The sequence below is a fragment of the Linderina pennispora genome (genome assembly GCF_002104995.1).
Source record: "Linderina pennispora strain ATCC 12442 chromosome Unknown DL89scaffold_4, whole genome shotgun sequence".
In the NCBI taxonomy this organism is placed as follows: Eukaryota; Fungi; Kickxellomycota; class Kickxellomycetes; order Kickxellales; family Kickxellaceae; genus Linderina; species Linderina pennispora.
Genome location: NW_024468252.1, coordinates 606,310 through 624,925, shown reverse-complemented (window position 1 = coordinate 624,925; position 18,616 = coordinate 606,310). Strand labels below are relative to the sequence as shown.

Genomic DNA, 18,616 nt, shown 5'->3' with positions numbered 1-18,616 from the left:
TTTTTGCTTTGTTAAATTTATACATTTCACCTTTTCTTCATTTGCGAAACCATGGATGAGCAGCTCATCAAGACCGTGAACAAACTGCAGGACGCGTTTGCGACTGTCGGCGTGCAGAACCCTGTTGACCTGCCGCAAATCGTCGTTATTGGAAGGTAATTCACTGGAGGCAGCTGCGATAATGCAACGTCACCTCGAATGCCCGCAATCTGGTGCTAAATGCAAAGTCCCCCTTTCCACATACTGTAGTCAGAGCAGTGGCAAGAGCTCTGTGCTCGAGAACATTGTTGGCCGCGACTTTCTGCCCCGTGGTACTGGCATTGTGACCCGTCGCCCACTGGTAAGTACGCGCACACGGATGCTCTTGGTGTGGGAAAAGGAAAGGTGCATGCTGAAACAGGCTCTTGGGTAGGTGCTCCAACTTATCAACCGTCCCGCCAGCGAGAAGCCCAAGGACAATGCCAAGAAGGATGACGGCAAGAAAGACGACAGCAAGAGGGATAGCGAGGGTAAGCCAATTAGCGTGCATCGGCACTATACCGCAGCAGCGGTGCGTTTCGCGGTTCAGCCCCTCTAAACCGCATTGTTGCTTGTAGAGAACCCTGACGAGTGGGGAGAGTTCCTCCACTTGCCCGGAAAGAAGTTTTACAACTTTGACGAGATCCGCGAAGAGATCGTGCACGACACCGAGGTGAAGACGGGCAAGAACCTGGGTATTTCGCCGCTACCAATCAACCTGCGTGTGTTCTCGCCACGGGTGCTGACCCTGACGCTGGTTGATCTCCCTGGACTGACAAAGGTGCCCGTCGGCGACCAGCCGCGCGATATTGAGCGCCAGATCCGGGAGATGATCACCAAGTACATCACCAAACCGAATGCGATTATTCTGGCTGTGACTGCCGCCAACACCGATCTGGCCAACTCTGATGGCCTCAAGCTGGCGCGCGAGGTGGACCCCGATGGCACTCGCACCATTGGTGTGCTGACCAAGGTCGATCTGATGGACAAGGGCACCGATGTCATCGACATTCTGGCTGGCCGGGTCATCCCGCTGCGCCTTGGCTACGTGCCCGTGGTCAACCGTGGCCAGAAGGACATTATGTCAAAGAAGACCATCTCCTTCGGCCCTGGATAACGAGCGCGACTTCTTTGAGAGCCACCCGTCGTACCAGAGCAAGGCCCAGTACTGCGGCACGCCCTTCTTGGCGCGCAAGCTCAATATGCTTCTGATGCACCATATCAAGATCACGCTGCCCGAGATCAAGGCCAAGATTGCTGCCGCGCTGGCAAAGTACCAAAACGAGCTTGAGCAGCTCGGCGATCCGCTCAGTGATGCTGCTGGGCAGGCCGCCAACACAACGCTGAGCATCATCACCGAGTTCTGCAATGACTTCCGTGGTGCGCTCGAGGGCCAGTCAACCGACCTGTCAACGTATGAGCTCAGCGGTGGTGCGCGCATTAGCTTTGTGTTCCACGAACTGTACAGCAACGGCGTCAAGGCCATCGACCCGCTTGAGCATGTCAAGGACTCTGACATTCGCACCATCCTGTACAACTCCTCGGGGTCATCAGCCTGCCCTGTTTGTGGCCACCAGCGCGTTCGAGGTCATCGTCAAGCAGCAGATCAAGCGGCTTGAGGAGCCCAGCCTCAAGTGTGTGTCGATGACATACGACGAATTGGTGCGCATCGTCAACCAGCTGCTGGCCAAGCCGTCGTTCAAGCGCTTCCCGCAGCTGCGCGAGCAGTTCAACACCGTAGTCCTCACCTTCCTCAAAAACGCAACGCTGCCAACCAACAAGCTGGTGCAGGACCTGGTGGCCATGGAGCAGTGCTATGTCAACACCGCCCACCCCGACTTTATCAGCGGCCAGCGCGCCATTACTATCGTCAATGACCGCATGCACCCGCCGAAGCCAGCGCAGCAAAACGGGCCTGGCGGGGCTCCCGGCCGCCCCTCGCTGTCAATCCCCCCTGAGCGGTCGCTGGACGAGGAGATGAACCTCCCCAAGGACAGCGGCTTCTTTGGCTCGTTCTGGGGCAAGAACAGCAAGAAGCGCCCGACCGTGATGGACGCGCCGCCATCGGTGCTCAAGGCCTCGGGCACGCTGTCAGAGCGCGAGCAGCAGGAGACTGAGGTCATCAAGCTGCTGATCCAGTCGTACTTCAACATCGTCAAGCGCACTGCAATCGACATGATTCCCAAGGCGATCATGCTCAAGCTCGTCTCCTACGCCAAGGAGGGCCTGCAGCGCGAGCTGCTCAAGGAGCTGTACAATCCGGAGGCCCTGGCTGACCTGCTTAAGGAGAGCGAGTCGACGGTAGCTCGCCGCAATGAGTGCAAGAAGATGATTGAGGCACTGAAGAGGGCCGACGCCATTGTTTCTTCGGTCTAAGGGTTGCTGTTGCGCTGTGAACAATCTGATACATGTTTATCACCACACCAATGTCAACTAGCATATCACAGCACTAGTGGTCAGTGGATCAGCGGTTGGCCATATCCTGCTGTTGCTGTTTTAGAGGGCAGCTAACGAGCAGCACCGGTTCATGCTGTCCAGAAAAGCTGTTTTCTCAAATCCATGAAATGTAGTGTAGAGTTCTAAAGGTCTGGCAGACGCCAGCTACCAACTATACCCATGGCGTGCTTGTCGCCTCTAGCAACAACCTCAATGTCCTTGGCCGACATCTTGCCGTTGTCAAGCACCGATGCCAGCGACTTCCATGGGTTCCGGCCACCGCCCCAGCTCAGCACCTCGTTCTTGAATCGCTCGCCTGCCTCTCTGCTCAGCGGGTTACTCTCTTCAGATGCCTGTGCAGTTGCATACGGATAATCCCCGCAGAACACTCGGTCCCAGATTTGGCCAGCCAACACACGGTCAAACAGATACGCATAGTATGACGCGCCGTAGCCGATCAGGTGCGTGAACCGTGACTGCCAGCGTGTATCGCGCACATATCCAAACAGCGACGAGTTCTTGCCGCTGCTCAGCATCGGGTCATCGTGCAGTTGTGCCAGCACAAACGTCGACCATCCTGGTTCCAAACTATTGCCTGTGGAATCAAGGGTGCTGGCGTGGTATTTCTGGTCCAGCGCCGACATGAACAGCTGTGCATGGAGGTCCAGAGCTGTGTACCTGCGACGCTGCTCGGCGTGCTGCCTCACCAGCTCTGGTGGCAGCGGGGCACCGGTCTTGTAGTGCGAGGCAAACAGCGAGAGCGCCTGCGGGAGAGCGCGCAAAGTGCTCCATGAGAATCGATGGAAGCTCGACAAAGTCCACTGGACATCTTGTGCCGGCGACATTGTGGAAGCCGTTCTGGCCCAGCATTGAGTGCATCGCGTGGCCCATCTCGTGGAATATCGTCTCGACGTTGCTCCAGGAAAGCAACGGCGGAGACCCTTCGCTGGGGACAGGGAAGTCGCAGATCAGGACTACCACGGGGAGCTGGAACTTTTGGCCGTTGCGCTCAACCACGCTCTGGCTCGAGTACTCAGGCGCTAGGCCATCCACGGCAACGTCATCGTCGATACGCCGTGCGCACCGCGCTGTGAAGTGGGCGGCGCCAACATGCGCCTTGCTGGAGCGCGAAAACACATCACAGTAGATTATGCCGAGGAGCTGGCTGTTTTCGTCTACGACCTCTAGCTTGCGTACCTCTGGGTGCCAGATCTCGCCGGGCCGCGGCATTGCAGCCCGCAGTTCGACGCCATACAAACTCTTGAATACGCGCGATAAGCCCATGACGACGCGGCCAAGACTAAAGTACTGCGACAAGGACGGCAGGGCTCCGCGATCCATCATTTGCTTGCCGACATAGTACTCGCGGTCCCACGGGTATACCAGCGTGGCAGGGTCAGCCTTGGTGTGTGCCGCCTTGGCAGCATGCAGCGAATCAGCAATGGCACTCCATCTGGGCTGGCCTTGCTTGGCCAGCGCCTTCAGAAACTCAACGACGTGGCTCGGCGATCTGGCCATCTTGTCATCCAGTGTCATGTGCGCGAATGACTCGAAGCCGACTGTGTGCGACAGTGCCAGGCGCCGCTCCAGCAGAGCCTCCAGTGCCCCCACCGCCTGCTCGTCACCATGCTGCCACCGGCGGTACACCGCCTCACGAACCTTCTCCTCGGAGCAGTCGCGAAGCACATAATGCGCAGTGTAGTCATCAACAGGCATCTCGATCACAGTTGTGCCATCTTTGCCCTTGGATGTGCGGCTGGACTGCAATATGCCCATAGCTACCTGCGACGGCAGCGTCCGCAGCTGGTCAAACGGCATCTTGACGGTGGAGCTCGCTCTGGGCACACTCTGGCGCCGGAAAAACTCGCGCGACAGCTCCTGGATATCCGACGACAGTGCAACAAACTGCTCGTGGTCGCTCTTTGTCAAGTGGATTCCCGAGCGTTCAAAGTCTCTCCTAAATGACAGAGCGACCTCGTGCTCGACCGCGCTAAACGTTGCGCTGATCTGCGCGTCATCCATGATCTCCACCAGCTTTCGGTACAGGCCCACATGCGTATTGAGTCCGTTCATATACTCAAACATGAACGCATACACCTCGTCTGCTGCCTCCTGCCAGTGCGAGTCTGGATGTGCCTGCCGTACCAACTCGGCCACATCCATGACCCTGCACAAGGCATCACTGAGCTGGTCAAGACACTTTACGACGTTGCGCTTTTCGCTGAATGACTGTGCGGTCAGCACCTTTTGCAATAGCGCCTCTGCCTCCGCCACGGCCTGCTCGCCGGCGCTGCGGAATGTCTTTGGCGACACAAATCGCGACTCCATCAAAAGGCCGGTCGGCTGTCCGGCTGTGTGGAACCACCGCGAGCCCATCGTCGTCTTTGTTGGCAGATCAAATATGTCGCGCAGAGAGATATCCTCGTCCTTAAGAGCCTCATGTGCGTCAGAGGACGCAACGGTCTGCAGCCTGCGAAGCTGCGCCCGTACACCGATGTATATGTTTGTGTGTGCAGCGGTTGCCCCCCGGAGCAGCGGTTGCCGCATGCGCCGGGCTCCTAGTGTACGAAGCATTGTAATTATTGAAAAAGGGGAATTCCCAAGTGGAGGTCAGTAATGAAAGTGCGGACTGTGCATGGAATCATGCCTGGCCCAAGCCAGCCAACGAGCCTTGAGCTGATCCTGGCTGCTGGTGATCAATCACTGAACCTATCAAGCATTTTTTTGCTAGCTGGCTGCCAAAATTTTCCATTAATAAACGAGCTTAGCAGTCACCAGGCAGATTGCTTTTCTCTCCTCTTCAGACAATCTCTCTCTCTTTTACATAGCCCTCTCTTTTTCCATCCTTCGCGTGTAGCTGCTTTAGAATAATGGTAGGCGTCGCACTTCTGTCTAGGATCTAGGCCATGCTCGTGCTGGTAATGATGATCTACACTACATGGGAATCTCTTCGAAATAACAAAACTCATGAGAATACAATGTGATTTAAGATACACTGAACACATACGGCACACAGCCTGTACCTGCGTACAGCCTATCCGAGCACACAGCCCTCTGTACTAACTATGCAGCCTGCGCCTTACTGTCTGATTATAGCCCGAAGTCAACCCCAAGGCCTTCCCTCTCGCCGATGCCGCGCTGACCAACCAGATCCAGGATCTGGTGCAGCAGGCCTCGCACTACAAGCAGCTGAAGAAGGGCGCCAACGAGGCCACCAAGACCCTGAACCGCGGTATCTCCGAGTTCATTGTCATGGCTGCCGACTGCGAGCCGATCGAGATCCTGCTGCACCTGCCCCTGCTGTGCGAGGACAAGAACGTCCCCTACGTTTTCGTTCCCTCGAAGGCTGCTCTGGGCCGTGCCTGCGGTGTCTCGCGCCCCGTCGTTGCCGCCTCGGTCACCACCAACGAGGCTTCGGACCTCCGCCCCCAGATCCAGGCCATCCGCCTCCAGATCGAGAAGCTCCTGATCTAAGGTGCTATTGAAAATTGCGTGTGCTGATAGCCGTTCTTACTGCGTAGACATCCCTTTTCTGTCCATTAGGGACCTGGCCAAATGATGCACATTCTTGTGTAATATAGAATGTGGTAGACTCCTGCGTCCAGCATGGAGACAAACAGCAACAAGATGCGCCATGATATGTGCTAAGAGGATAGCTCACGTAGCGACATTCACGAAATGTAGCTGCGGTACCAAAGCAGCCTTCGCCAGATGCGGTTGGAGTCTTCAAACACGTACTGGTAAGGTATCCAGGGAGCACATGGACAAGGCTAGCTATTAGTAAATATATTAGTTTACGTGAGATAAAGTTCGATTACGGCAAAGACGATGCTGCTACCATTACATTGCACATGCACATGTTCAAGGAGGCGCCATATCAGGATCGTGGCGCACCTCCACATACTTCGGCAGCATGATGGTGCTAAAAAGCTGCTGGGCAATGGTGATTTGGGTGTGGGGTGCTGATGGAGTTCCTCGGTGGGCCTTGGTAAAATGGTCTTTGAGCGTTCCTGACTTGCAAAGGTATCCACATATTGCACATTTTGACACTGAAGTGACTGGAAAGCCAGGAATCTTTTCGATGGCCTGCCCATTGAGCGACTCGATCCACTCTTTGGCCGTTTTTATGTTGTACACTTTCCTTGGGAATGAACGCAGATAGAGTCTGGCAGCAATGAATGTCGTCGTTCCTTGGCAAGCTGATGCGGTCAGAGTCTGGGTTGCCAGTGCAAAAAACAAAGTGCTCGCGTAGTCTAGGATTGACAACCACCCTTTTGCACAGGTGGCAGATGAGTAGGCCACTTGGCTGGTGAAAAGAAAGACCAACACGAAAGAGATCATCGCTGAAGACCGATCCCTACAAGCGGTGGTGACTTGTCAGTGCAAATGGCTCGCGAATGCTTGACTGCAAGGCTAAAGCAGTGCAGCTGGCAGGTAACTTACCGCGGAGCTAGTAGAGCTCATTTCTGGCGAGTGTGCGGACATGGCAGCAGCTGGATGGATGATGTAGCCAATGTCGCTCTTTTTTTGTGAAGTCAGCGGCGAGCTGGGTCCTGCCACATGTCTGAACCTCTTGCTATGAGCCTCAGCCATGCATGGCCCGCACCTGAATTTATGAGAGTTCAGCATAGGTGCTGATGGTCAGTGTCTTGCCACATAGACATAGGACTCTCTTCTCTTGAGTGATGGGAAACTCCAGGATAATGTTCCCGTCAAACTTGGTATGTAGTGTGGCTCTGGTGCGTAATGCGGTGCCGCTTTAGCTTGTGATAGCCATCGAACACCAAGTTGCATTCGTCGCAGCCATACCAGCGGATGGGCATGGCCGGAGAGTGATGCGTGTATTTCTTCCTGCTGAGTCCAGTGGAGGTATAGGGTGAAGAATGGTCATAGTTCATGGTGACAGCAAGAAAAGGGTCAGTTACTCCAAAGACTATACTTTAGCAAAAGGTGTGTCGGGGGTAGAGAAGAAGCTGAATTGCGAACGAGGGTTGGCAGCCCATCAAGCCTAGCGTTCTTTTTATAGCCACGTTGTGTGAACTGCTGTGCATTCTGCCTCCAGCCTATACCAGCAAGGCATTTGCGCAGTCCCAATGTGTCGTACTGCAGCTGCTTGATCATCAAACAGGCCATTGCTGTTTTAGGATGGACAGGGTAAAATACCCGTCACATGTGCTACATGTTGACAGCGAAACAGCTCCCCTGACTGATTTTCCCAGCTAGACTTTCCTCTAGTCTATCCAACATTTGTCACTAGCAACAAAGCCATTATTTATCACACATAGACATCCTTGCCCTTAATATTGCGCACAATTGTGTCGGGATTTCAATAAGCTGGGTCTTGCCCTGAGGTGGACGTCTGAAACAAAAACCGATGGACAAAGGGGTGATTGCACAAGACAATAGTTTTTCCATGCGCACTGGCGGCCACCGAGCGGCTGATGGACATGAATGCCTAAACCCCTTGTCGAAAAATGGCTGCTGCAATGCACCCAGCGTCTTTGCATTCGCCATGCCTTTTCTTGCCAGCAAATGGGACGTGCAGACAGATATGGGTGAGAGCCGAGATCCCTCTTTCGGCTCTTTGCATTTGCACCCTCCTCAGCTGCAATCCAGCTGTCTGCACATCATTGTTCCCATGTTTCCGTCGCGTTCTATTCGCTGGATGCAAATGATATGTGCCAGAGATGCATTTCTCCTCTCCGGATGCAGCATTCAATTTTATAATGCCGCTCGAGATCCATTCGCATTGGTCGTGCATAATAAAAAGCATACCCTTGCCAGCACTTGGCATCCTGCTCTTTTTGGAAGTCCCGCCATCCTCTGGCAAGAGGCAACAGGAACGTTGATATTCGGAAATGAAATGCACTCGAACGCGGATGCTCCCTCATTTGGGGCGGATTGGCAGAGGGCGACTCGGCGACAGCACTGCCAAGGGATGCACACCAGACTGCACGCAAGGTAGAAAATCCCGTACGCTGCTCGAGGATAGGCAGCACCGAATACAACTACCAGGCGAAGGAGAAAACAAAGGGCAGACACATGCCACAAGTTTTGACGGGAGACCCGACGTCAGAAATCAGTGGATGCTGAATATTGGCAGGGGACAGAATCCGCGATTATGAGCGGCAGTCCAAGGGAAATCAGTCTGCTGTATGGCAAGATATTTGCCGTCCGGGAGAGAAATGGATTGCTGTTGCTCACAGTCACTCTGCCTCTTTGTGTAAAAATATATCATCGTCCCGCGTAACAGACAATGACGGCGATCAGCAAGTCTGCGGAAGATGCTGCCACTCACCAACAAGAGTGCATACTGTAGATAGCCGCAGCACTGGCCGTCAAGAAATAAAGCAGAGCAAGGTGGTGGTGCACGCGGGTGAGTTGCAGGGGTGCATCACATCCCCTCCCACCGCACTGTGGGGACGGGTACCTGGGTTGCCAATCCCCCTTCCAAGAGGTTAGGCCCCCACTGCAAATCATGGCTCTAACGGCCATAGTGTTAGAGCAGATCCAGGGACTGTATGCCTCTGGTGGTGGCCAGGCCGTATTCGGAGACAGATTCTCAGCTATATGGCCTCAGAGATATCAGGCATCAAGCAAATAGTGTCTGTAAAAAACAAACCCCTCCAGAACACTCCCATCGAAAGACCCGAGAAGGCGGGCAGGTCTCTTGCCTTTCAAAAATCCCACACCTGGCTTTTTCCTGGCCACGCACCTGGCAGGACAAGAAAGCAGATGCCGGGGTGTTTTATTTTCCAGCACCTTGCGAGAATAAAGCAGAATGCCAGACGTACATTCGAATGTGCAGCTTGCATATTGCGAGCGTCGTTTTTGGGTGGCAACAAAACGCCTCTCCACAAAGAGAATGAGGAACATTCACAGTTTGTCAGAGGGAAGGAGAGGGTAGGGCTCGGCGTGTTGAGGACCACACAAAAAGCCGGCGCTTACGTAGGCCACTTTATGTGCGTGTACATACTCATGTGATGTGAGGGTGGGCAGGCTAGAAAAAAGGCGGGTTTGCCTGCACCAACAAGATTAGAGCGGATGTTCGCGACGTTCTGCTGTGCCACCAAGTCCCCTGAGCCCCCGAGCCCCCTCTCGTCCGCCTTTGTTTTTCTAACAGCAATGCAACCAACTGCATATCTATTCTCGCGCACAATCGGAAGGAAACATAGCTCGCTCCGCTTTCGAAAAAAAATTTAATATGTCTATATACGGATGCTCAGGCCTATGCACGTCAGAAAGGATATACACTTGCGATGCATAGTGAAAGCTGGCTGCTCGGCATAGGAGTGGAAGGAGGCAGTGTGCGCGGAATGGGGGAGGGGTTGTCAAAAAAGACTTGATGCTTTGTGTACAAAACTTGCAGGACTACTTAAGTCTGGGATGTGGGGGGCGAGCGGATGCTGGATTCGTCATGCTCATCGTCCTTCCCCTCTGCCCCTCCCCTGCGCTCCCACCGGAATAAGCAGCGTGTCCCATACCTACTATTTTTGAAATATACCCCCTCAGGCGTAGCCTTCTTTGCCTTTCTTCTTCAACATGGATCCCATGAGAGTATACAATGGGCAGCTGTTACAGATGAAGCCGGACCTTCAAAAGACCATCGCTGCGCTCAGCTCTCGCGTTGCCGAACAAACGTCCGCAATGGACGACTTTGTAAATGTCACCAAGTTTCATCTCCAGCTACCCGTCCCTTGGCGACTCGTTCCCAAACGACACCTTCCGCGCGATCATTCTGGAGTGCACTGTTTTGCCCAAATGCGTCGGCACAGGCTGCAATGCTCTTCACCAGCGCCTATGGTCATCCAACATACTCGCCCTTGTCAACATGAACAAGCTCCATCTAGTCAACGAGTTTCCGAGTGGTCATGTACGACAAGAGCCATCTTCCGTTGGACCTGCGAGAAGTTATTGTCAGCAATATCATGGCGACGCTGACCGAGCCACTGTTGAACGTCTGCACCATAAAGTTCCTTGGTGCTGGAGCGTTCACGGGAGGCCAGACCCAAGCGGCCAAGGTCCGGCGTCGGGATGCGGTTGCTGCAGCAAAGATGATGAAGTGCCTGTTTCCAAATGTCACTAGTCTCAAGTACCATCTGAGCCCGGCGTGGGGTAAATCAGTCGGCTTCATCAAGCCCCCAAACAGGCACTGTCCGCTTTACGAGGAAACCTATATGGCATATGCAGACCAGCTTGAGCACACCCAGCTGCACAACCCGATTCCGGCGAGAATATCCATGTTCTGCGACAACCTCACGTCTGTGTCCATCAACGTCGAGTTTATCCGCAGGCGCAGCAGGCTGCCTGCTCTCCCAATAGCCAAGCTGCGCATTCCTGGATCTTCTTCATATAGACGATGTTATCCCGTGGCGCCTGTTCCAGGTCATCGACGACAGGATTTCCTTTGACAGCCTCGAGGAGCTCAGCCTGCAATTTATCACAAAAACCAGCAGGAACCCGGTGTTCCCAGGCTGCAGGATCTCCATCTCTTTCCCCAAGCTCAAGAGGCATGTTCATGTCTGGCACGCCCAATGTCTACGAGGACATTTTCCACTTCTTTGCGTGCAAACAGGTGACATCGATGCATATCATCGACGAGCCCAAGGGCATTCAAGACCTACAACAGGTACGCCCTTCAGACCGTCCAGGAGCTGAGAGTGGTTAACCCTGCGAGTACCGCCAAATCCTGGCCAGTATAAGGTGGAGGATGTCGAGCATCCTGTTCGTATTGCCGTCCAATGTCCAGGATGCCATGGTTGGCTGGTTCCGGTACCCACTGCCTCTGAAAGTCAGCTGGGTATTCCTGCGCAGGCTCGTCTTTTCGGCCAGTATCGCGGACAAGCAAGGTCTGGCACATCTGATTAAGCAGCTGCCGGCTCTGAGATCGCTGGACGTCAACTGCTATTCGATGTTCCAGGAGGACGCATCCCTTACGCCGTTCCCCGACCAGAAGGACACGTTTAAAAAGCGTGGCCAAGTCCTGGTTGACTCGAGCGCTGCGGCGATCAGCAAGACATTGGAGGAGCTGTTTGTCTGGGCAGAAAACGACATGTTCGACTGCCACGGGTTCTGCGAGCTGCTTGTCCGCCTTCCAACGGTGAAGTTTGCCAAAGTCAACGAGAGGTTCGTTGCTACGGTGCAAGCTGCAATTGTGGCAATACTTCCGAGGGAGGCGTGCTAGTTAATGTCCGGGTGTATCCCCCACAGCTTCCAACATTCCACTCGTTCTAGCTATTTTTTTCTAAAATGTACAGCCTTAGTATCAGATTGATCTTGCTACGCTAGCCATCATCGGTACGTGAGATATGCCATGTACCACTGAGAGAAGCCCTCACTAAATGCTGTCTGCAGTGCGCGTGTGGAGCGAGCTAAAAGCATGTTTCGTCACCGACATGTGGTGTTTTGATGTTGTACCAGGCAGTTGCAGGGGTGTCACGGGACACCTTGGAAAGCACTGTTCTCGCCACTCTTTTCGCGTGCTTTGTGCCAAGCAGCAAGCATCGAGTTTGGGCAGTTAGTTGTCGTAATGGCGAGTGTTGCAAGTTGGGGTCGCTACTGTGGTTGCGAACCATCAATGCCATTGTCGGGGGCTATACCCAAGCAGCAAGAAAGGGGAGGGTGGGATTGCAAAAGATGGCCCGCGCAATTTTGACGCGTCAACCCACACTTTTCTGCCCTCCCCATGTGTGTGGCGGGATGTTTTAAAAACAAGCTGTGAGGGAGGGGAGGCGGACACTGCTTGTTCTTGTTTAAATTCATTTCTGCCATTTCCAACCACAAGCGCCTTTTCCTCTACTTGTAAACACATCATGGCGATGGAGGGCAATTACCAACGGCTCGAGCACCTGGGCGAAGGCACATACGCAACCGTGTACAAGGGGCGGTCGCCCAAAGGGGAGATCGTGGCACTGAAGGAGATCCACCTTGACCCCGAGGAGGGCGCGCCGTCGACGGCTATCCGCGAGATCTCGCTGATGAAGGAGCTCGACCACGAGAACGTGCTGAAGCTGCTGGATGTGGTGCACACGGAGACAAAGCTGATGCTGGTGTTTGAGATGATGGACAAGGACTTGAAGCGGTACATGGACGCAAACGGCACGCACAGCGCGCTGCCGGCAGCAACAATCAAGTGGTTCATGTACCAGATGCTGAGTGGCATCAAGTACTGCCACGAGATGCGGGTGCTGCACCGCGACCTGAAGCCGCAGAACTTGCTGATCAACTCGCGCAACCAGCTGAAGCTGGCGGACTTTGGGCTGGCGCGCGCCGTGGGCATCCCAGTCAACACGTTCTCGAACGAAGTGGTGACGCTGTGGTACCGGGCACCAGACGTCCTGCTGGGGTCGCGCAACTACAGCAATACGATCGATATCTGGTCGGCCGGGTGCATCATGGCCGAGATGTACACGGGCAGACCGCTATTTGCTGGCAGCAACAATGACGACCAGCTGCTGAAGATCTTCCGGATCATGGGTACGCCCAGCGAGGCGACGTGGCCGGGTGTATCGCGGTTCCCCAACTGGAAGAGCAACTTCCCGCAGTATCCGATGCAGCGGCTCGAGCAGTGCCTGCCGCAAATTGACCAGTACGGCATGGACCTGCTCAAGAAGCTGCTCGTGTACGACCCCAATAGCAGATGGGAGGCAGCACGGTGCCTGTCGCACCCGTACTTCCAGGACCTGTTCCAGATCCCGACGCAGCATGCACTGCAGACGCCTTCCCAACTGCAGGCACAGCAGCAACTCCAGCAGCTGCATCTGCGCCAGCACCAGCAGCAGATGCAGCAGCACCAGCAGATGCAGCAGGTCCAACAAATGCAGCAGGTCCAGCAGATGCAGCAGCTCCACCACGGCCACCACCCGCAGCAGGTCCAGCCGCAGATGCAGCAGGTGGTCAACCCGTACCAGCAGCAACAGCACCAGCAGATGCCGCCGCCGAACCAGCACTACTAGGGCCGGTCTTGATTTGTTAGCAAATCAATATTGCCTTGTGTCTGCGTCTCCCTGCAAGCCTAATCCTGGATCGGGTCTCCAAGCCTGAGCCTCCTCTATCTTTTTCTTCTCTCTAACCTCAATCTCAATTCCTCTTCCAACAGCATTGTCTACGAAATCAGACACCGGAAATGTTCTCGCTTGCTAGACAGACAGCACTCCGCCGCCTTGCCACGCGCTCGTTCAGCTCGCGCGCGGTGTACATTGCGAACCTTAGCCCAAGGACGACCGAGGATCAGCTGCGCGAGGTGCTTGCGCCGTTCGGCAAGGTGACGGGCATGCGGTTCGGTGAGGGCCGCGAGGGGTACCGGTACGCGCACGTGTATTTTGGCGCTGGCGAGCCGCCGGTTGTGGACGGCGTGGAGATGAAGCATGCGCGACATGGAGCCGACACACGCGGAGACGCAGGAGGTGGAGGCAGCTGTGTACAAGGTGGTGGGGTCGCTGATGGGCAGCGAGCTGGACGGCAACAAGCTGTTGGTGCGCAAGGCCATTGACCGGATTACCAACCCGGACCTGCGCGACCTGCAGCGGGCGCGGGCAGAGCCCGGCACGAGCAAGGACAAGCCCAACGACTTCAACCGCGGATATGCGCTCGGGTACCGCCAGGGCATCACTGACGGCAGGAATATGCGTCGCTAAGCACCAGTGCAGTATTATCCAAACGGCAGCCATTTAAATACACTCAGATAACCCCTATGCCCAGCGAGGTGCCATTCGCCATAACCGGAGCTGCAGCGCTGGGGGCTGCTGGCCGCCAGCCGCTTTCACGCGGATCAGAGACAAGCTCTGTGTTTCTTTTGAATAGTATCGCATTCTCCTTGACGACCTTTGCTCTTGCACTCATGCTGCTGCCATTGGCATTGTCACGCAACATCTCTCCGCTCATCTTGCGACATGGGGCAGCCAGAGGCATCCACGTAGCGCGGGCGGCACTGAGCCATAAGGACACTCCCAGGCAGCCGCCCCGCTCCACAGGCTCCACGAGCGGCGATTCAGCGACTGATTCGACACGTCACCCCACACCGGGCCAGACTGAAGAAGAACAGGCGATCGGGTTTGATGAAGGATTCCGGGATGGGTTTGCCGCAGGATTCAAGCAGGGCAGGCGCGACCGGGAGGAGCTGTTGCGCGAGCACCGGACGATCGAGTGAGGCGCTTGCTAGGGGCAGTTTTCGCACCTGTCCCACTGCACCTGCAAATCCTGAATGGAGCCACGCACGGTCATGCTTTTTTTCGCCTAGGACGTAGTCCCCTGGGTTGGCCGCGGTTTGTGGGGGCAGCAGTATTTCCTGGCTGTGGCTTGACAGAAGCGCTAAAAGGCTCCTTCCACAAAGCCCTCTCTTTCCCTCAGCACCTTTTTACGTCTACTAGCTTGGGCCATACCCATTCGAATTCGAACCTTATTTCCTTCAGAGTTTAGGATTTCGGAGCGCAATCACCCTTATTCGAAGAGTCCTTTTTTGTTTTGGTTGTTTGGAGAGCCTCGCAGTTGCATTTGCAGTGTTCTTGGCAGCATCTAATTCGGGCCCTGCAAGGTTTTACATTCCGAAAACACAACACCCAAACCACACGCAAAACGGGACGCCCCGCTTAATAATATAGAGCAACACGGCCAGAGGTTTGCTAGCGGAACAGAAAGCATGGCGTCGAGTGCAAGCACAAAGTAAGCCTTATGACACAGGAGTGCTTGGGCGGGACGGCTGGTGCGAGGGCCAGAGGGCATGTCGCCAAGACTAGCGCCCAGATACTAAATCCCACCATTGTACTTCCACATAGGCAGCTCAAAGTAACAGGTACAGATACCGCCGGTAGCCGATATAAAGCCGATCGTTTCTGGAAATATTCCAGCGGCGGGTGGCAGCGGGCATTCTTCCCCGTCCCGCTCTACCCCCGCTCTAGCCTAGCCCTCCACTACCAGGCGTAGACATCGGAGCAGTTGCCTAAACGTGCCTCTCTTTTGCTGTAGTTGTCGCGGCGGACGGGCTGTACAAGCGGGACATTTTCCGTAAGTAGAATCGAGCGATGCATCACCAGGCCCAACTGCCGAATGTTCGCGGTGCTGATTCGTGGTATATTTTTAGGACTGCCTGACCCGTTTGTGGTGGTGACGGTTGACGGGGCGCAGATGCACACGACAACAGCGCTGAAGCGGACGCTGTCGCCATACTGGAACGAGAGCTTCAGCGTGCAGGTGAAGCCGGGCAGTGTGATTGCTGCGCAGGTGTTTGACCAGAAGAAGTTCAAGAAGCGCGGACAGGGCTTCCTGGGTGTCATTAACGTGCAGGTCAACCAGCATATTGACGTCGACAATGGTGGCGAGGGTGAGTGACAAACAAAAGGGCGGCTGCTTGTTTGCACAGCACATCAGTCTCGGTGCGCAGATTACTAATAGCTCCGAAGCGTGTTTAGCCATGGTGACCCAAGACCTCAAGGCATCAAATAACAACGATCCCGTGCAGGGCCGGCTTGTGCTCCAGCTGGTCGCAGCGGGCAACGGCAGCGGCGGTAGCGGTAGCGCGCAGGCAACAGGGTAAGTGCCCAAGAGCAGCAGTGAGAGTGGGGCGCATCCTGGCAGTGGAAAAACTGCCTGAATGCGAGGCAATCCAATAGAAATGCGGCTTGTGTGCACCACCGGTAGAGCGAGGCGGGCTGCGAGTCTCGGCCCACCCGCCCTCGACTGCCCTTGTTCGCAGCCTTTATAACAGCCGGCATTGCCCGCCTCGTTCCAGTGCATTTTCCCACTTTTCTCTTCCCCTCCTCCGCTCGCGTAATTGTCAAAACTGCTTCTCTTGTATATCTTTTGATTTCCACTTTTTCTTTAACCCCCGCCAAAGGCACCTTTGCAAAGAGAGCGCTGTTTGCCTTTTATCTTTATCGCCTGCTACTAACACAATGTTTACCTTTTTGAACCGGCATCGCCACCGTGACGCACACAACCAACGGCCGTCCTCGCAACCGCACCGCCATGCGCCGGCCAGTAGCCATGCTACCACACCGGCCACCTTGGCACCGGCCGCCTCTGCTACTACCGCTGCTGCCGCCGCCGCCCCAGCAGCAGCCCCGTCGGGCGGCGCTGGTCAAGCAGCAGGCAACGCGCCAGCGGCAGCGGCGGCTGGGGATGCGCTCCCGGACGGCTGGGAGCAGCGCATCGACCACCTAGGCCGGGTGTACTATGTCGACCATAACTCGCGCACGACGACGTGGCGCCGGCCGACCGAGCCCGGCAGCATGTCGGCACAGGGCCCAACTGAGGGCGAGCGCCAGCGTCACATGAACCGCGCTCTGCCTGACACGGCCAACACAACCAGCCAGCCTGGCACTCCATCGCAACAGTCGTCGGTGGCCACACCAGGCACGGCGGGAGGACAGGCAGCTAGCAGCGGCGGGAGCTCTGCGCTGGGCCCGCTGCCGTCGGGCTGGGAGCAGCGATTCACTGCCGAGGGCAGGCCGTACTTTGTGAACCATATTGCTCGCACCACGACGTGGGACGACCCGCGCGTGCGCGGCTCCAATGCGCCGAACGGCAACCGCGCCGCAGCCGTGGCCAACGTTGCCGGGCAGACGGCGTCTCGCCTAGGCCCGCTGCCGTCGGGCTGGGAGATGCGGCTGACTGGCCAGGGCCGCGTGTACTTTGTTGACCACAACACCAAGACCACAACATGGGATGGTAAGTATCGGTGTTGCTGTTTTTTTTTGGGGGCAGGACAAGGAGCAGACACAGAGGTCTGCTTTTGATACATGTGTTATATGTGCGGATATTCTCGGCGCTGACCTCATGATTTCCTGTGGGTGCAGAGCCTGGTTGGCCTTTCTCTCCGGGTAAAAGTGGTTCCTCTGTCGCTGTGCGATGTCTTGGCATCGCCGTCCAGACTCCCCCCTTTTTTGCTGCCTGGGATGTGCTATTTTTGTTGGGCTAGGTCTACTGAATGATCTCAACCACATCTCTTTTGTTTTTTTTTTTTTTTTTGGTGTAGACCCTCGCCTGCCAAGCAACCTCGACCAGAACGTCCCGCAGTACAAGCGCGACTTCCGGCGCAAGTACATTTACTTCCGGTCGCAGGCGGCCATGCGGCCAGTGCCTGGGCAGTGCCACATCAAGGTGTCGCGCGACAGCGTGTTTGAGAACTCGTACAACGAGATTATGCGGGTGCCGGTGTCGGAGCTCAAGAAGCGCCTGATGATCAAGTTTGATGGCGAAGACGGCCTGGACTACGGTGGTGTGTCGCGCGAGTACTTCTTCCTGCTGTCGCATGAGATGTTCAACCCGCAGTACTGCCTGTTTGAGTATTCGGCGCACGACTCGTACACGCTGCAGATCAACCCGCACTCGAACATCAACCCGGAGCACCTGAACTACTTCCGGTTCATTGGGCGCACCATGGGCCTGGCAATCTTCCACCGGCGGTTCCTGGATGCGTTCTTCACGTCGTCGTTCTACAAGATGCTGCTGAAGAAGCCAGTGGACCTGGAGGACATGCAGAGCGTGGATGTGGAGATCTACAATTCGCTAAAGTGGGTGCTGGAGAACGACGTGTCGGACATGGGCTTCACGTTCTCGCTGGACGACGACAAGTTTGGAGAGCGTGTGGAGGTGGAGCTCAAGCCCGGCGGCAAGGACATTGAGGTCACGGAGGAGAACAAGAAGGAGTACGTGCAGCTCAACGTGCAGTACCGTGTGTGCGACCGCATCAAGGAGCAGTTTGAGGCGTTCCAGGCAGGATTCCACGAGCTGATCCCTGAGGATCTGATCCAGGTGTTTGATGAGCGCGAGCTCGAGCTGCTGATCGGCGGCATTGCGGAGATTGACATTGACGACTGGAAGAAGCACACAGACTACCGCGGCTACACAGAGTCGGACCAGGTGGTCCAGTGGTTCTGGAAGGCAGTCCAGGAGATGGACTCTGAGCACCAGGCGCGTATGCTGCAGTTCACGACGGGTACGTCGCGCATCCCAGTCAACGGATTCAAGGATCTGCAGGGAAGCGACGGGCCGCGCCGGTTCACGATCGAGAAGGCTGGAGACATTGTTGCGCTGCCAAAGAGCCACACGTGCTTTAACCGCATTGACCTGCCGCCGTACACCGAGTACGAGACGCTGAAGTCGAAGATCATCCTGGCTATTGAGAACACTGTCGGTTTCGCCCAGGAGTAAAAAAAACCTCAGG

The 18,616-nt window shown here is 55.6% G+C and overlaps 8 protein-coding genes across 8 annotated transcripts; 6 read left to right on the top strand and 2 right to left on the bottom strand.

Annotated features, from left to right (window-relative positions):
• Positions 1–51: 51 nt before the first annotated feature.
• DL89DRAFT_277853 (dynamin-like GTPase VPS1) lies at positions 52–2,738 on the top strand (the record flags this gene model as incomplete). Its single annotated transcript, XM_040889470.1, has 6 exons — positions 52–155; positions 250–340; positions 413–509; positions 597–1,075; positions 1,140–1,564; positions 1,596–2,738. The coding sequence occupies 6 exons, from the start codon at positions 52–54 to the stop codon at positions 2,392–2,394; spliced, it is 1,995 nt and encodes a 664-aa protein (XP_040744861.1). The 3' UTR covers positions 2,395–2,738.
• Positions 2,598–5,028, bottom strand: DL89DRAFT_291865 (zincin; the record flags this gene model as incomplete). Its single annotated transcript, XM_040890241.1, has 2 exons — positions 2,598–3,218; positions 3,268–5,028. 2 exons carry the CDS (start codon positions 5,026–5,028, stop codon positions 2,598–2,600), a joined length of 2,382 nt encoding a protein of 793 aa, XP_040744860.1.
• Positions 5,029–5,324: 296 nt separating this feature from the next.
• On the top strand, positions 5,325–5,928 carry DL89DRAFT_256368 (L30e-like protein; the record flags this gene model as incomplete). The annotated part of the gene is made up of 2 exons (XM_040885438.1): positions 5,325–5,327; positions 5,551–5,928. 2 exons carry the CDS (start codon positions 5,325–5,327, stop codon positions 5,926–5,928), a joined length of 381 nt encoding a protein of 126 aa, XP_040744859.1.
• A 295-nt stretch (positions 5,929–6,223) lies between these two features.
• DL89DRAFT_266356 (uncharacterized protein) lies at positions 6,224–7,415 on the bottom strand. Its single transcript, XM_040887059.1, has 5 exons — positions 7,173–7,415; positions 7,111–7,147; positions 6,898–7,088; positions 6,692–6,811; positions 6,224–6,669 (listed from the first exon to the last, which is right to left on the bottom strand). The coding sequence occupies exons 1-5, from the start codon at positions 7,350–7,352 to the stop codon at positions 6,316–6,318; spliced, it is 882 nt and encodes a 293-aa protein (XP_040744858.1). The 5' UTR covers positions 7,353–7,415; the 3' UTR covers positions 6,224–6,315.
• Positions 7,416–9,596: 2,181 nt separating this feature from the next.
• DL89DRAFT_266354 (uncharacterized protein) lies at positions 9,597–11,737 on the top strand. The gene is made up of 9 exons (XM_040887058.1): positions 9,597–10,094; positions 10,129–10,279; positions 10,305–10,735; positions 10,782–10,968; positions 11,000–11,029; positions 11,073–11,117; positions 11,152–11,178; positions 11,204–11,593; positions 11,626–11,737. The coding sequence occupies exons 1-9, from the start codon at positions 9,997–9,999 to the stop codon at positions 11,686–11,688; spliced, it is 1,422 nt and encodes a 473-aa protein (XP_040744857.1). The 5' UTR covers positions 9,597–9,996; the 3' UTR covers positions 11,689–11,737.
• A 529-nt stretch (positions 11,738–12,266) lies between these two features.
• Positions 12,267–13,409, top strand: DL89DRAFT_274473 (negative regulator of the PHO system; the record flags this gene model as incomplete). Its single annotated transcript, XM_040889189.1, has 2 exons — positions 12,267–13,262; positions 13,383–13,409. The coding sequence occupies 2 exons, from the start codon at positions 12,267–12,269 to the stop codon at positions 13,407–13,409; spliced, it is 1,023 nt and encodes a 340-aa protein (XP_040744856.1).
• A 170-nt stretch (positions 13,410–13,579) lies between these two features.
• Positions 13,580–14,602, top strand: DL89DRAFT_291862 (uncharacterized protein; the record flags this gene model as incomplete). The annotated part of the gene is made up of 3 exons (XM_040890240.1): positions 13,580–13,807; positions 13,836–14,082; positions 14,373–14,602. 3 exons carry the CDS (start codon positions 13,580–13,582, stop codon positions 14,600–14,602), a joined length of 705 nt encoding a protein of 234 aa, XP_040744855.1.
• Positions 14,603–15,123: 521 nt separating this feature from the next.
• DL89DRAFT_274496 (HECT-domain-containing protein) lies at positions 15,124–18,603 on the top strand (the record flags this gene model as incomplete). Its single annotated transcript, XM_040889192.1, has 6 exons — positions 15,124–15,154; positions 15,418–15,456; positions 15,533–15,772; positions 15,861–15,981; positions 16,433–17,118; positions 17,426–18,603. The coding sequence occupies 6 exons, from the start codon at positions 15,124–15,126 to the stop codon at positions 18,601–18,603; spliced, it is 2,295 nt and encodes a 764-aa protein (XP_040744854.1).
• Between the last annotated feature and the right edge of the window lie 13 nt (positions 18,604–18,616).